The following is a 13285-nucleotide window of genomic DNA, read 5'->3' on the forward strand; positions in this document are numbered from 1 at the left end:
TTTAAACATAACTCACATTCCTACAACTCTTTGGTCTTCCTTTGCAGGTGTGGATGTGATAACGCCTCTGAAAGACGTCAGTGTGATAGAAGGCACCAAGGCTGTGCTGGAATGCAAGGTCTCAGTCCCTGACGTGACGTCTGTTAAATGGTACCTCAATGACGAGCAAATCAAGCCCGATGACCGTGTACAATCCATTGTCAAAGGCACCAAACAGAGACTTGTGATTAACCGAACTCACGCTTCCGATGAAGGACCTTACAAGCTGATGGTCGGCAGAGTGGAAACTAGCTGTAACCTCTCTGTAGAGAGTAAGGACCGTTCCATGTGACGAGCTACTGCTTTAAGCGTTTTACATTCTCGCTGTAAAAATGACCGCCCAATATTTTCCTTTTCTCTAGAAATTAAAATCATCAGAGGGCTCCGTGACTTGACGTGCACAGAAACTCAAAATGTGGTCTTCGAGGTTGAGCTGTCCCACTCAGGAATTGATGTCTTATGGAATTTTAAGGGCAAGGAAATTAAGCCCAGTTCTAAATATAAAATTGAAGCTCACGGGAAAATATACAAGCTGACTGTCCTGAACATGATGAAGGATGATGAAGGAGAATATGCTTTTTTTGCCGGAGAAAACACAACGTCTGGAAAACTTACCGTAGCAGGTTTGTGTATTGATCATTCAGTCTAAGATCTGGGGAGCCACTGTTGTAATTATAAAGACACTGTTTCCCATTGTTTTTTCAAATCCTCATCGGCTTCTCACTGCCATGCCTCTTCTCGTACTGATCTCAAGGCTATTCATGCCCTCACTTCTGATCTCCCAGCCTAAGTTGTGAGCATGAATCCAGCCCTATCTCAGATGCCATCTGTATGTCACTCTCGGGTGCCAGTCCCTCCCTGAAGCTTTCTTTAGCCCCTCCACTTCTTTCTCCAGTCCCGGACCCCTTTGTCTTCAACTTTTATGACCCTTGTCATACATGTGGCTTATTCCCTGTTTCCTTTCCCCCACACCAAAGCGTATGGCCCTTGAGCCGAGAATTGATTCTTTCTTTCTCTTCTCTGTGTACTATTCAGGGTAGATGATGAATAATTGGTTGCTAAACTGAACTTTGTCTTAACTTTGCTTCACAGTTCATTTTTTTTCAGCATTCTTTATCCTCCAAATGACTGTTTCCTATTAGAAATATAACTTAATGCGTCTATGTGTTTCAGGATGGGAGGGGTAAAGCACAGCCTTCCCCATTCAGCAGAAATCCTTAGCTTTAGAATGAAGACTCATAATTGTCGTTCGCTTATCCACACAGAAGTAGAAGTCATCATTAACCGTTATGGTTTCGTTACAGTCTGAGTTTTGAGGAGCTGTATTCTGCTCAGATTTGACTCTTCTGGTATCTAAGCAGGTCCGATGATAAAAGTGAATCCTACTTGATGTGAAAGCCTCAAGATTTGTTCTTTATGACATATTTCCTTAGCGATCTAGCCATAAAAGACCTATAAAATAAAATCTCAGGCCCTTTACATTTATAAGATTTATTTTCAATATGTTAAGTATATAGAAGGAGAAGACTTAAGCCCCTATGTGATTTCACTTGGCATTTTAAAAGTACCTGGCATAGGCGATATATTACTAGAAACTCAAAACACAAAAGTGATGTGGGTGTGTATCTTTCCTTGAATTCAGGAATTAGAGGAAAACCGGTGCCTAAGCAGCTAAGTAGCTAAAGCAGTTACTATTGCTTCCAGTGGCGATGGGGTGAAGGGACAGCAGAGAATATTGGAGATGACATTTCAACTCGGGGGTTTGGGTATATAAGAAATATATTTTTAAAAACACCAGTGAAAGCTGGACACGGTGGTTCAATGCCTATAACCCCAGTACTTGGAAGGCTGAGGCAGAAGGATTCCCCTGAGTGTGGGGGCCAAACCGTGTTACAGAGTAAGGCATTGTCCCAAAACAAGTGAGCAATAAACACACTATTGACTTTGACATCTTGTTCAGCAAAATTTTCCTGAGTATAAAACATATACGAAGAAACTAATTCTTAGAAGACCAAATAGCATGCTTTCAAGAACAAGGAATGGAGCTGAAAGCTATCTGTGCGGCGTACCATGTGCTACAGATTTTAGAATTCTTTATTCTGCCTTTTCTCTTTGCGCAATATATTCTCTGCTTTTCAGTCAGGTATTCTTAGAATAAGGGATTTCCATGGTGCTTTTTAAATAGAGGTACAAGTAACTATTTATGTTTAAAATCATGTTTTTAAGATTTAATGTTTAGTTGTGCAATGATTGCTTTAGTCTGTGGAGATTTTAGAGGGCTCACTTGCACTCTATTCTTGTTCTGTAGGGGGCGCCATCTCCAAGCCACTCACAGACCAGACTGTAGCTGAGTCCCAGGAAGCTGTGTTTGAGTGTGAAGTTGCCAACCCTGAGTCTGAGGGGGAATGGCTGAAGGATGGAAAACCCTTGGCTCTGAGCACCAACTTCAGAAGTGAATCTGATGGCCACAAAAGGAGACTTGTCGTTGTCGCTGCTAGGTTGGATGATATTGGAGAATACACCTACAAGGTGGCCACTTCCAAAACGTCTGCCAAGCTGAAAGTAGAAGGTCAGTCATGGATGGACAGCCTTCTCACCCCCAAATCCTGCCTGCTTTCTTAACTGTTGCCATCAGGAAAGTCAAACCCGATGGCCATTTAGGGTCACATACATCTTCGCTTTGTAAGATCATTTTATCAACTTTTCCTTATGAATCCTGTAGGAGAATGTGTGAATTTTCATCAGCCAGTCTATTAAGCTGTTAGTATAGGATATGAAAACTTCAGATCACTGAAGTATAGCATAGTCATTGCACAATGTCCATTTCCAACTAAATCTCAGATTCTCTTAAGTAACTGCCAAGTGTCTTTTAAAATGAGGGGGCTACAGAATTGTAAAATGTTGGCTAATCATTCTGCAAGCTGACTGGAGGTGATCACATTGAGAACCTCTTTTATTTGCTGGTCATCATTGATGTTTTCTAAACCAATTCTTCACTCTTCTGAAGCTGTCAAAATCAAGAAGACTCTGCGGAACCTCACGGTGACAGAGACACAGGATGCTGTCTTCTCCGTTGAACTTACACACCCAGACGTCAAAGGTGTCCAGTGGATCAAAAACGGAGTCGTCTTGGATTCCAGCGACAAGTATGAGATCTCAGTCAAAGGCACACTATATTCTCTGAAGATTAAAAACTGCACCCTGGCAGATGAATCTGTCTATGGCTTCAAACTGGGAAAACTAGGAGCCAGTGCCCGGCTGCACGTCGAAAGTGAGTTAACTTGAACATCGGGTAGGCAGACAACCTGTAGTTGCCTTTGTGGTAATTGTATCACTGAATTTCTCCAACTTTCCCCATCAGCTGTCAAGATTATTAAAAAGCCGAAGGACGTGACTGCCCTGGAAAACGCTACCGTCGCCTTTGAAGTCAGCGTATCCCACGACACAGTCCCGGTAAAATGGTTCCATAAGAATGTGGAGATTAAGCCGAGTGACAAGCACAGACTGGTCTCCGAGAGGAAGGTCCACAAGCTCATGCTGCAGAACATCTCCCCTGCTGACGCTGGGGAGTACACGGCCGTGGTGGGGCAGCTGGAGTGCAAAGCCAAGCTCTTTGTAGAAAGTGAGTGTGAGTTTGTAGAGAGTGAGTGTGAGTAGAGAGTGAGTGTGAGTAGAGAGTGAGTGTGAGTTTGTAGAGAGTGAGTGTGAGTTTGTAGAGAGTGAGTGTGAGTTTGTAGAGAGTGAGTGTGAGTTTGTAGAGACTGAGTGGGAGTTTGTAGAAAGTGAGTGTGAGTAGAGAGTGAGTGTGAGTAGAGAGTGAGTGTGAGTTTGTAGAGAGTGAGTGGGAGTTTGTAGAAGGTGAGTGTGAGTAGAGAATGAGTGTGAGTTTGTAGAGAGTGAGTGTGAGTTTGTAGAGAGTGAGTGTGAGTTTGTAGAGAGTGAGTGTGAGTAGAGAGTGAGTGTGAGTTTGTAGAAAGTGAGTGTGAGTAGAGAGTGAGTGTGAGTTTGTAGAGAGTGAGTGTGAGTTTGTAGAGAGTGAGTGTGAGTTTGTAGAGAGTGAGTGTGAGTTTGTAGAAAGCGAGTGTTCCCTGGGACTCCTCTAGACACGCCGCTGTGTTCCTTCCTCTGTGCTTAAGCATGCACTAACGGAGCTGTTCTCTGATCCCCTCCTCAAGCGCTACACATCACGAAGACCATGAAAAGCATTGAAGTTCCCGAAACCAAGGCGGCCTCCTTTGAGTGTGAGGTGTCCCACTTCAACGTTCCTTCCATGTGGCTGAAGAACGGCGTGGAAATCGAAATGAATGAAAAGTTCAAGATTGTCGTGCAGGGGAAGCTCCACCAGCTTGTCATCATGAACACCAGCACCGAGGACTCTGCAGAGTACACTTTTGTGTGCGGCAATGACCAAGTCAGTGCTACCCTGACAGTGACCCGTAAGTACATGCATAGCTATATATGTGCGCGTGTATCTGGACGGGTGGTGTGGACATGAGCACATACACATATCGAAAGAGAGCAGACGCAGACATGGGTTTTTTTTTTCATGTTCTACACTTTCATTTCCAAATCATTTAATTTACTAAAAATTATTCCTGATAGAACATCTACTGTGTGCTCACCATGAGTCTCTGCTACCCTCTTCGTGTGAATAAAAGTTTCTAATGATAATATAATCAAAAATCTACCTAGAGAGAGGGTTCTGTGTCTATCCCTGTATTGTCTCTGTCAGCTCTCTCAGCTGGTCTTCTCTCTCATACGTGAACAGTGTCAAAGCTCCTAGCCCTAAATTATCATCACATCAACATGTACGCAGAAACCATTTGACACGCCGGTTCTGCACTGGCTACAGCCCGCTGCCTAGTTCCGCTGCATGCCCAGGTGTCTCCCCCTTTAATCCTCCTCTGCAGCTATTATGATAACATCCATGCTGAAAGACATCAACGCTGAAGAAAAAGATACCATCACTTTTGAGGTGACAGTAAACTATGAAGGCATTTCTTATAAATGGTTAAAGAACGGCGTGGAAATCAAATCAACGGACCGGTGCCAGATGCGAACCAAGAAGCTCACCCACTCACTGAACATCAGGAACGTGCACTTTGGAGACGCTGCCGACTACACGTTTGTGGCTGGAAAAGCCACATCCACAGCCACCCTTTACGTTGAAGGTATGACTTCCTAAATGGATCCCCAAGAAAAGGAAGCTAAATAGACTGCATAAAATAATGAATCTTCCAATTAAAGAATAGACAACTTGGATGTGGTATGTCCAACCAATTGGGGTGGGAATTGAAATAAAATGAAATTAGGAACCCAAACTAGAATATGGGTAAATGCCAGCAATACATGAAATGTAAGAAGCCAGCTACAGAGTCACACATACTGTATGCACCCGTTTATATAAAATGGCTTTAATACGTGAGTCTCCTGAGACACAGCTCATTAGCTTCAGTCTGGCAGGAAATGATGGGAAGTGGTTGTGATGGCTAAGAGATGCCTGAGTTCTTTCTGAGAAAAATGAAATGCCTTTAGAATGGTGGTGATGGCTCTACAATCCATACAGCAGAAAACATCAAGTTATGTTCTCTAATATATATTGTATATATACATTATGTATATATATGTATAGATACAAGTATCTATACATATATATCATAACATACGTTGAATTATACACTCTTATAAATCAGGATTATCTAACCTTTGGTCTTCTCTGGGCCACATTGGTTTGGCCCTCACATTCATTAAATTCAGGGTGTTCAGCTGGAATATCCATGTATTAAATAACTGAAAACAAGCATATGTTCATTTTTCCATGGCATGGTAACAGGATGGAGTCCTGTTCATATTTAAGAACAAGGGGGCTGGAGAGATGGCTCAGAGGTTAAGAGCATTGCCTGCTCTTCCAAAGGTCCTGAGTTCAACTCCCAGCAACCACATGGTGGCTCACAACCATCTGTAATGGGGTCTGGTGCCCTCTTCTGGCCTTCAGGCATACACACAGACAATATTGCATACATAATAAATAAATATTAAAAAAAGAATATGCCTAGTACATATTTAAGAACAAGGGGATAAATTTACAAAATGAGTTCCAAACACCAAAATGTCTGAAGTGCATTTACAGGTTTCGTGTTGGGTCACACTCGTAGTTATCCTGGGGTGGAACCTGCCCCGTTATCTGTGAGTCAGATGCCTCGGTAGGTGTGCAGATCGAATAGCATGTGATTTACATATCAATAACGATGTCGAGTGCTAATTTTTTATGCTCTGTTTTGCAGCTCGTCACATCGAATTTAGGAAACACATTAAGGACATTAAGGTTCTGGAGAAGAAACGCGCCATGTTTGAGTGCGAAGTTTCTGAACCCGACATTACTGTCCAGTGGATGAAGGATGGCCAAGAGCTTCAGATGGCAGACAGGTCAGTTACCTTGTCTTGCTGTCTCCAGCCATTGCAGCTTCCTTTTGAGTCCCATACACTAAGCTCCAGTGTCCTTGCACCCACAGGATAAAGATTCAGAAAGAGAAATACGTCCACCGCCTCCTGATCCCATCCGCACGGATGTCTGATGCCGGGAAGTACACAGTGGTGGCAGGTGGCAACATGTCAACTGCTAACCTCATTGTAGAGGGCAGGGACGTCCGCATCCGAAGTATTAAGAAGGAGGTTCAGGTATTGTCGACATATTGACAAATCATCAATAGTTCTTAATCCACTCTTATGCTTTAATTTCTGACCGTTAACTTTTCTAATCTCAGCATTTAATTTTTTTTTTGGTTTTTTTTTTTTTTTTTGGTTTTTCGAGACAGGGTTTCTCTGCAGCTTTAGAGCCTGTCCTGGAACTAGCTCTTGTAGACCAGGCTGGTCTCGAACTCACAGAGATCCTCTGCCTCCCGAGTGCTGGGATTAAAGGCGTGCGCCACCACCGCCTGGCTAATCTCAGCATTTTAAAGACTGAAGTTAGCTTTTCCCTATTGGCTTGGGTTCTTAGGCTGCCATTAGTTTGGTCACAGTTTCTTGTCACTCAGCAAGTGCATCCTTTAATTGCCTGTGCCAACCACCATAAAGTCCGCTGTGCTTACAGTGCTTATACTTTTGGGTGCTGATTTTCCAAAGGACACGATGGAGGGAATATATTCTAAGAAATTTATTTTGAGTTCAGATCCATTATTTTTGTCTTCCAGAAAAAAACTATCATCCTTTAGAGAGCTTGTTCTGTGTTTAAAACAAATAAACAAACAATGACTTGCAGCGAAGACTCACATGACCAGCCAGCCTCTCGTCCCTCATTTTCTAGTTCTGAACCTTGGTTTGCCCACTTTGAAGTTGAGGACAGTAATTGCTCTCCAGCTTACAGAGTTATAGTTCATAGGATGTGAAATCAGATTGAAGGGTAGCTTCAAAGACCTCTATAAATAATTAAATACCCCAGATGTAAAATGCCATTTCAGTTATTTATTAAAGCACAAATGTTAGAAGACAAAATAATTGTCTCCTCGAGCATCCTGCCCTCATTAGCCCAGGTATGAGTTTGATTCCCTACACAAGAGGTTTGGGTACCATTCACCCAGAAATATGCAGGATAAAAATTTACATGTGCTATAATCAGCCAACTCATGATGTCATGAGGACCTGATTTTTCATGCTCTTTAAATGAAACGGATTGACTGAACCAGAAGCAGATTCATTTCCCGTCTTCTCGTTGTGCTGTTCCATCAACAGGTCATTGAGAAGCAGCGTGCCGTTGTGGAGTTTGAGGTCAACGAAGATGACGTTGATGCCCACTGGTATAAAGATGGCATTGAAATCAATTTCCAAGTTCAAGAACGACACCAGTATGTGGTGGAGAGAAGGATTCACCGGATGTTCATATCTGAGACCAGACATAGCGATGCAGGCGAATACACCTTTGTGGCAGGAAGGAACAGGAGTTCTGTGACTCTCTACGTCAATGGTACGTGGTTGGACTTGCATGGCTGTGGCTTCATCTAGAATCCACTTTTATGCCACTACCACAGTAGCGGTGCCTGAGAATTCTCAGACGAACCCATGGCACTCATCTGGATGTAACTGTGTTTGTGCCCGCATCAGCCCTGTGGAAAAAAAAAGAGCAGCTGCTGAAAGGACCACTGAGATGTCATTTCCAGGAAGCGCCTGCTTGGCCGGGCTTCATTTGTTTGATTGGCACTACTGAACATCCACTGAACATCCACTGTGTGTCAATTATAATGTACTCCAGATGGCTGTCCGTATGCGGCATTAAGCTGCCGTAGTTCTCTGTCCTAACTGTTTAAATGTAAATAACGTTACTATAGAAGCCATGGAGACATTTTCAGCCTTCAGTGTAAAGCTCGGGGAAACCCAGAGATCTCGGAGACCCTGTTGTACCTAGAGAGACACAGGCAATGAGGCTCTGCCCCAGGCTCGAAGATCAGTGCTTTGCCTTTGCGAGGGAAATTCCTCATGCCCCCAGGAGCTTCCTGATCATCCTCAGGAGGTTGTCAGTGAACCTCTTCTGTTCTCATTAGACGTGCCATTGCTGAATTTACAGCTTGACAGGCGAGCCTAACCTAGACACGTAGGAAAGAGTGGAACCTGCCTCCCAGCAATGTCTCTGGCTGTCTTGGAGAAAACTCCCGCAAGTCAGATGGAGGGGTGCTAGGAGTTGTCTCAACATTCATAGAGATGCTCCTCTGGCCCTACTCCCTGGTTTCCCTGAAAGATGCAGTTGCCATGACAGCCAGTTTTGTTTCCTCTATAGCTGCAGCAAAGAGGTGGAAGAGCGGAGAAGTGAAGTAGTACCAGATGCAGCCCCATAGAAGCCCTTCTCCCTGTTAGTGGTATCCTCATCCAACACTGAGGATATACACTGATTAGCACAGTCATAAAGCTAAATTTTTAAAATCCATTTATTGGCACTCTACTGATAGGGAATAATGTTCAATCAGCGGATGCTTACACCCTACCAGCCTCTGTATGTAACAGGGTCACTGTGACCTATAAATATGTAAATACTTGTAAAGCAAATGGATCTGAATGTGATAAACCTCTTCACCATGGTATTTGCTCAAGTGACTTTTAAAACTATGTAGGATATGAGAATTGTTCTAGATTTTTAGCTGTTCAGTGGTGTGCGCCACCAGTGACCCAAAATGATGATGTCATACTTAGGTGCCTTATACCTCTTAGCACCTCTTATGAAACTTATTTTTTTTTTTGTAGTTTTTCAAGACAGAGTTTCTTTGTAGCTTTGGAGCCTGTCCTGTAACTAGCTTTTGTAGACCAGGCTGGCCTCGAACTCACAGAGATCTGCCTGTCTCTGCCTCCTGAGTGCTGGGATTAAAGGCATGTGCTACCACCACCCGGCCTCTTATAAAACCTTTTTATAAAACATTCTAGAGTTATTTCCTTTCCTTGAAAGAAAAAAAAAATCCCTCGTTGTGCAAAAAAAAAAAAAAAATCTGATATTCTGAGACAAGTAAAGATGTCACGACACTGAGGTTTTGTGTTTCTAGACTCATAGCCATCTTGAGCCTGCTGTCTACCGTTCTCCTTGGTTCTCCTTCATGGGCTGTTTTCCTGGCATTGTCTTGTAGCTCCCGAACCACCCCAAGTCCTGCAGGAGCTCCAGCCTGTCACCGTGCAGTCCGGCAAGCCCGCTCGCTTCTGCGCGGTGATATCAGGCAGACCACAGCCCAAAATTTCCTGGTACAAGGAGGACCAGCTGCTTTCCACCGGCTTCAAGTGCAAGTTTCTCCACGATGGGCAGGAGTACACGCTGCTGCTCATTGAGGCCTTCCCGGAGGATGCGGCTGTCTATACCTGTGAAGCCAAGAATGACTATGGAGTAGCCACAACCTCGGCTTCTCTTTCTGTGGAAGGTAGGAAGCTGGCCTGAAGCTCTCCCAGGGGGAGTAACAATGGAGATACTCTCCTGTGAAAGCTGTGGGCGTCCAATGGGGAGAGCTATGAGGGCACATGACAAATTCTGTGGTTTCTTTCTTTAGTTCCAGAAGTTGTGTCTCCAGATCAGGAAATGCCAGTTTACCCCCCTGCCATCCTCACTCCTCTTCAGGACACGGTCACGTCCGAGGGGCGGCCAGCGCGTTTCCAGTGCCGAGTCTCGGGAACAGGTAGGCATTTGATAAAAAGGTGTCCTTGCTGGTGTTTACACAGGAGGGTGTAACATAGGATGGTGTTTGCCCAGTGTTCTTCATCCTTTCCTCCTTCCAGAAGGTCTCTCATGAGCGATTTAAACATGAGTGGACATTTGGCAGCAGATATATTAAAATTATTTGATTATTTATTTTGCCTGCATCTATGTCTGTGTGAGGGTGCCAGGTCCTCTGGAGCTGGAGTTACAGACAATTGTGAGCTGCCATGTGGGTGCTGGAAATTGAACCCAGGTCCTCTGGAAGAGCAGCCAGTGCTCTTAACCTTTGAGCCAACTCTCATTCCCTTAGAATTGTTTAATTAAGAACATATCATTATTATATATACTACTGTTTTGTAGACATATTGTTTTATATGTATATTGTTATTATATACTACTGCTTGTGTCCTTAAAAATTGTTAAGGTGGTACAACTATTCTTTCCGAAAACCTTCGAAGATTTTTCCACAAATGTCTTAAAAACATGTAGCATCCTTATGATTGTAGCTACATGTTAAAATCTTAATGGGGGAAATTATGGCAAAGCTGGCAATTGTCATGAGTTTATTGTAACATTTTCATAGATTTCAGGAGAAGCCATTTCCGTGTGAGGCAATATTGCACCTACGGACAGTGCGCGTGTGGGAGGTAGAGTCCCATAGTGGACAAAATTGTAGGCTTTAAACTCAAACGAGATTGGAATTGTGGCTCCAGGGTGTTACCTACACATGTGTTTATGGTGTTGCTGGTTTTCTTTCCCTCATGAACATAATGAGAAAACTATTACATTAAAACTTAGAATATATGTCTCACGAGAGCAGGGGTTATGGCTTAGTGTCTAGATCCTGGTGTCCTTAGGGTTAGGGTTAGGGTTAGGGTTAGGGTTAGGGGTTAGGGTTAGGGTTAGGGTTAGGGGTTAGGGGTTAGGGGTTAGGGTTAGGGTTAGGGTTAGGGTTAGGGTTAGGGTTAGGGGTTAGGGTTAGGGTTAGGGTTAGGGTTAGGGTTTAGGGGTTAGGGTTTAGGGGTTAGGGTTAGGGTTAGGGTTAGGGTTAGGGTTAGGGGTTAGGGTTAGGGTTAGGGTTAGGGTTAGGGTTAGGGTTAGAAGAAAGAAAAAAAAAAAAAAAAAAAAAAAACAAAAAAAAAAAAAATAGATCCTGGTGTCCGGATCCTAGAGCAACCTAGAAGGGAAGAGACTCCAGGAAAGCAAGAGCACCCTTGCCCTAAAAGGATACTTTTTGTCCATAGCAGATACTCAATTGGAAAATTGGCGATGGCTGAAATAGGTACTGTGAGATTGTTAATATCAACCCTTTAAATTTATACACAAGGTGCTTACCAAACAAACCTCTAGGCAGCACCTGGCACAGCGTTCCTGCAGAACCACCATTCAGGGTTCTCCGCTTCCATTTCAATCGTGGGCTTGTTTCTCCAATGTCACCAGCCGTTCCCTGCACTTGACTTTGAGAAGAAAATAGTTTAAAAAGTGTAGGAATGATTGTGGCCTGACCTCAGACGCTCATGAGATAAATCAAAGGAATGAATGATGGATTTACCCTCATGAAAATGACTTCCTCTTTCTCTTGGTTTTCTGTGGCGACCCTACAGGGGAACTCTCCAGTCTTGGTAGTCATTGTTTTGTTTATTAGGCTTCTTCCATTAGAGTTTGTAACCCAATTTCTGCCTTGCCCACAGCTATTTTCCTAAACAAGTTAGGATTTCAATAGATCTTCTGACCTCATGGCGTCCTCCTCTGGGATGGAGATGCTAATCAAGAAACCTAATAGACCTGCTCGGTTTATGAGCACAATTAAAGCATGATGTATGTAAGGCACCTGTAGGCATGGCTCCCGACTGACTGCTGCTAATGCATTCATTTATTACAGCCTTGGAGGCTCTCACTGGGTATAAATGTGGGCAAGTTCTATGGACTTTGTGTCTTTGACGTGCAGTTTTTGAGACATGCTGAATACCAGTACATAGAAGGTAGTTTGATAATGTTCTTCTAATGCAGTAATTTCATTTTAAAATGCAATATACCATATCTGCACTACACACATACACACACACACACACACACACACACACACACACACACAAAATATATATACTTTCAGAGTAGGGCGGAAGGAAGCCTTGAAGCCCAAGTGAACAGTCTCAGGCTGCTGTCTCGCTAGGAAAGCATTCTCTGCTGAAGGTCTCTGGTGCCCCCTACTGGTAGAAAGGAAATTTGGAAAACTGTAAATTTTACTCGCTCCTCACTAGAGATTTTTTTATGGGAAATAAACCTGAACCATTAGAGACTTAGAGAATGACAGATAAATTAAATAATAAAGATTATTAATTTCATGATGAAATATGTCCACAACTTGCTTAAGCAGCCTCTTTAACTTTAATTTAGCAATATTTACCTGCTTCACTGCTGTGGAGACACTGAGGGCTGGGAGTGGCCGGACTGGGCTCTTGCTTTCTAAGAGGTGAAGAGACATGTGTGTCTAAGATCCCACGGTCATAAATGCCGTCACATAGAAAGTGTTCTCTGTCAGAAAGACGGCCGGAGAAGGTGTGTGCACGGGAAAAGGGGTGGTGGGATCAGAACACAGCGTAACAGGCTGAGAGGGAAGGAGTGGCCTGGGATCCACGTACAGTTGAAGCTCAGCTGTCAGGAATAGGCAAGAGGCAGAGGCCAGACACCAGAGCTCTCCCGTCTGTGCCTAGACTTTAGAGCTCATCAGGAGACTTTTAACCTCTAGGCAGCATGATCCAGCCTGTCTTTAGAAATATTACTGTGTTGGGCAAAGGGAAAAATAGGGGGAAAAAAAGAGCAGGAGAGAAGCTTGGAAGGTGCCGGTGAGTCCCTGGTGAGAAGGGTATCCAGGAAGTCAGAGGGGGAAGTTGAGGAAACAGAGAAACAGAGGAGAGGGAATGTGTGGCTGGTGGAGGGAGCCTGGCAGAGACCACGAGCCGCCAATGAGCAGTTTGGACAGTGCATACTCTGCCGAGAGAGGTTCTCTCCTCTCCATTAACGCACTGGTTGTTAGCGGGCCCCAGCTCTTGTTTGCCACAGTGCTTCTTTTGGTTCCAATGTTTC

At 43.8% G+C, this 13285-nt stretch overlaps 1 protein-coding gene across 1 annotated transcript in view; it reads left to right on the forward strand.

Annotated features, from left to right (window-relative positions):
* Ttn (titin) overlaps positions 1–13285 on the forward strand; it is a 271490-nt gene that overhangs the window by 32021 nt on the left and 226184 nt on the right. Inside the window, 12 exon segments of the mRNA XM_038336350.1 lie at positions 48–311; positions 402–662; positions 2348–2608; positions 3047–3310; positions 3401–3661; positions 4215–4475; positions 4950–5210; positions 6324–6465; positions 6552–6717; positions 7768–7999; positions 9642–9926; positions 10053–10178. Of these exon segments, the coding sequence (XP_038192278.1) occupies positions 48–311; positions 402–662; positions 2348–2608; positions 3047–3310; positions 3401–3661; positions 4215–4475; positions 4950–5210; positions 6324–6465; positions 6552–6717; positions 7768–7999; positions 9642–9926; positions 10053–10178 (2784 nt within the window).

Source organism: Arvicola amphibius, chromosome 7 (genome assembly GCF_903992535.2).
Source record: "Arvicola amphibius chromosome 7, mArvAmp1.2, whole genome shotgun sequence".
Classification (NCBI taxonomy): Eukaryota; Metazoa; Chordata; class Mammalia; order Rodentia; family Cricetidae; genus Arvicola; species Arvicola amphibius.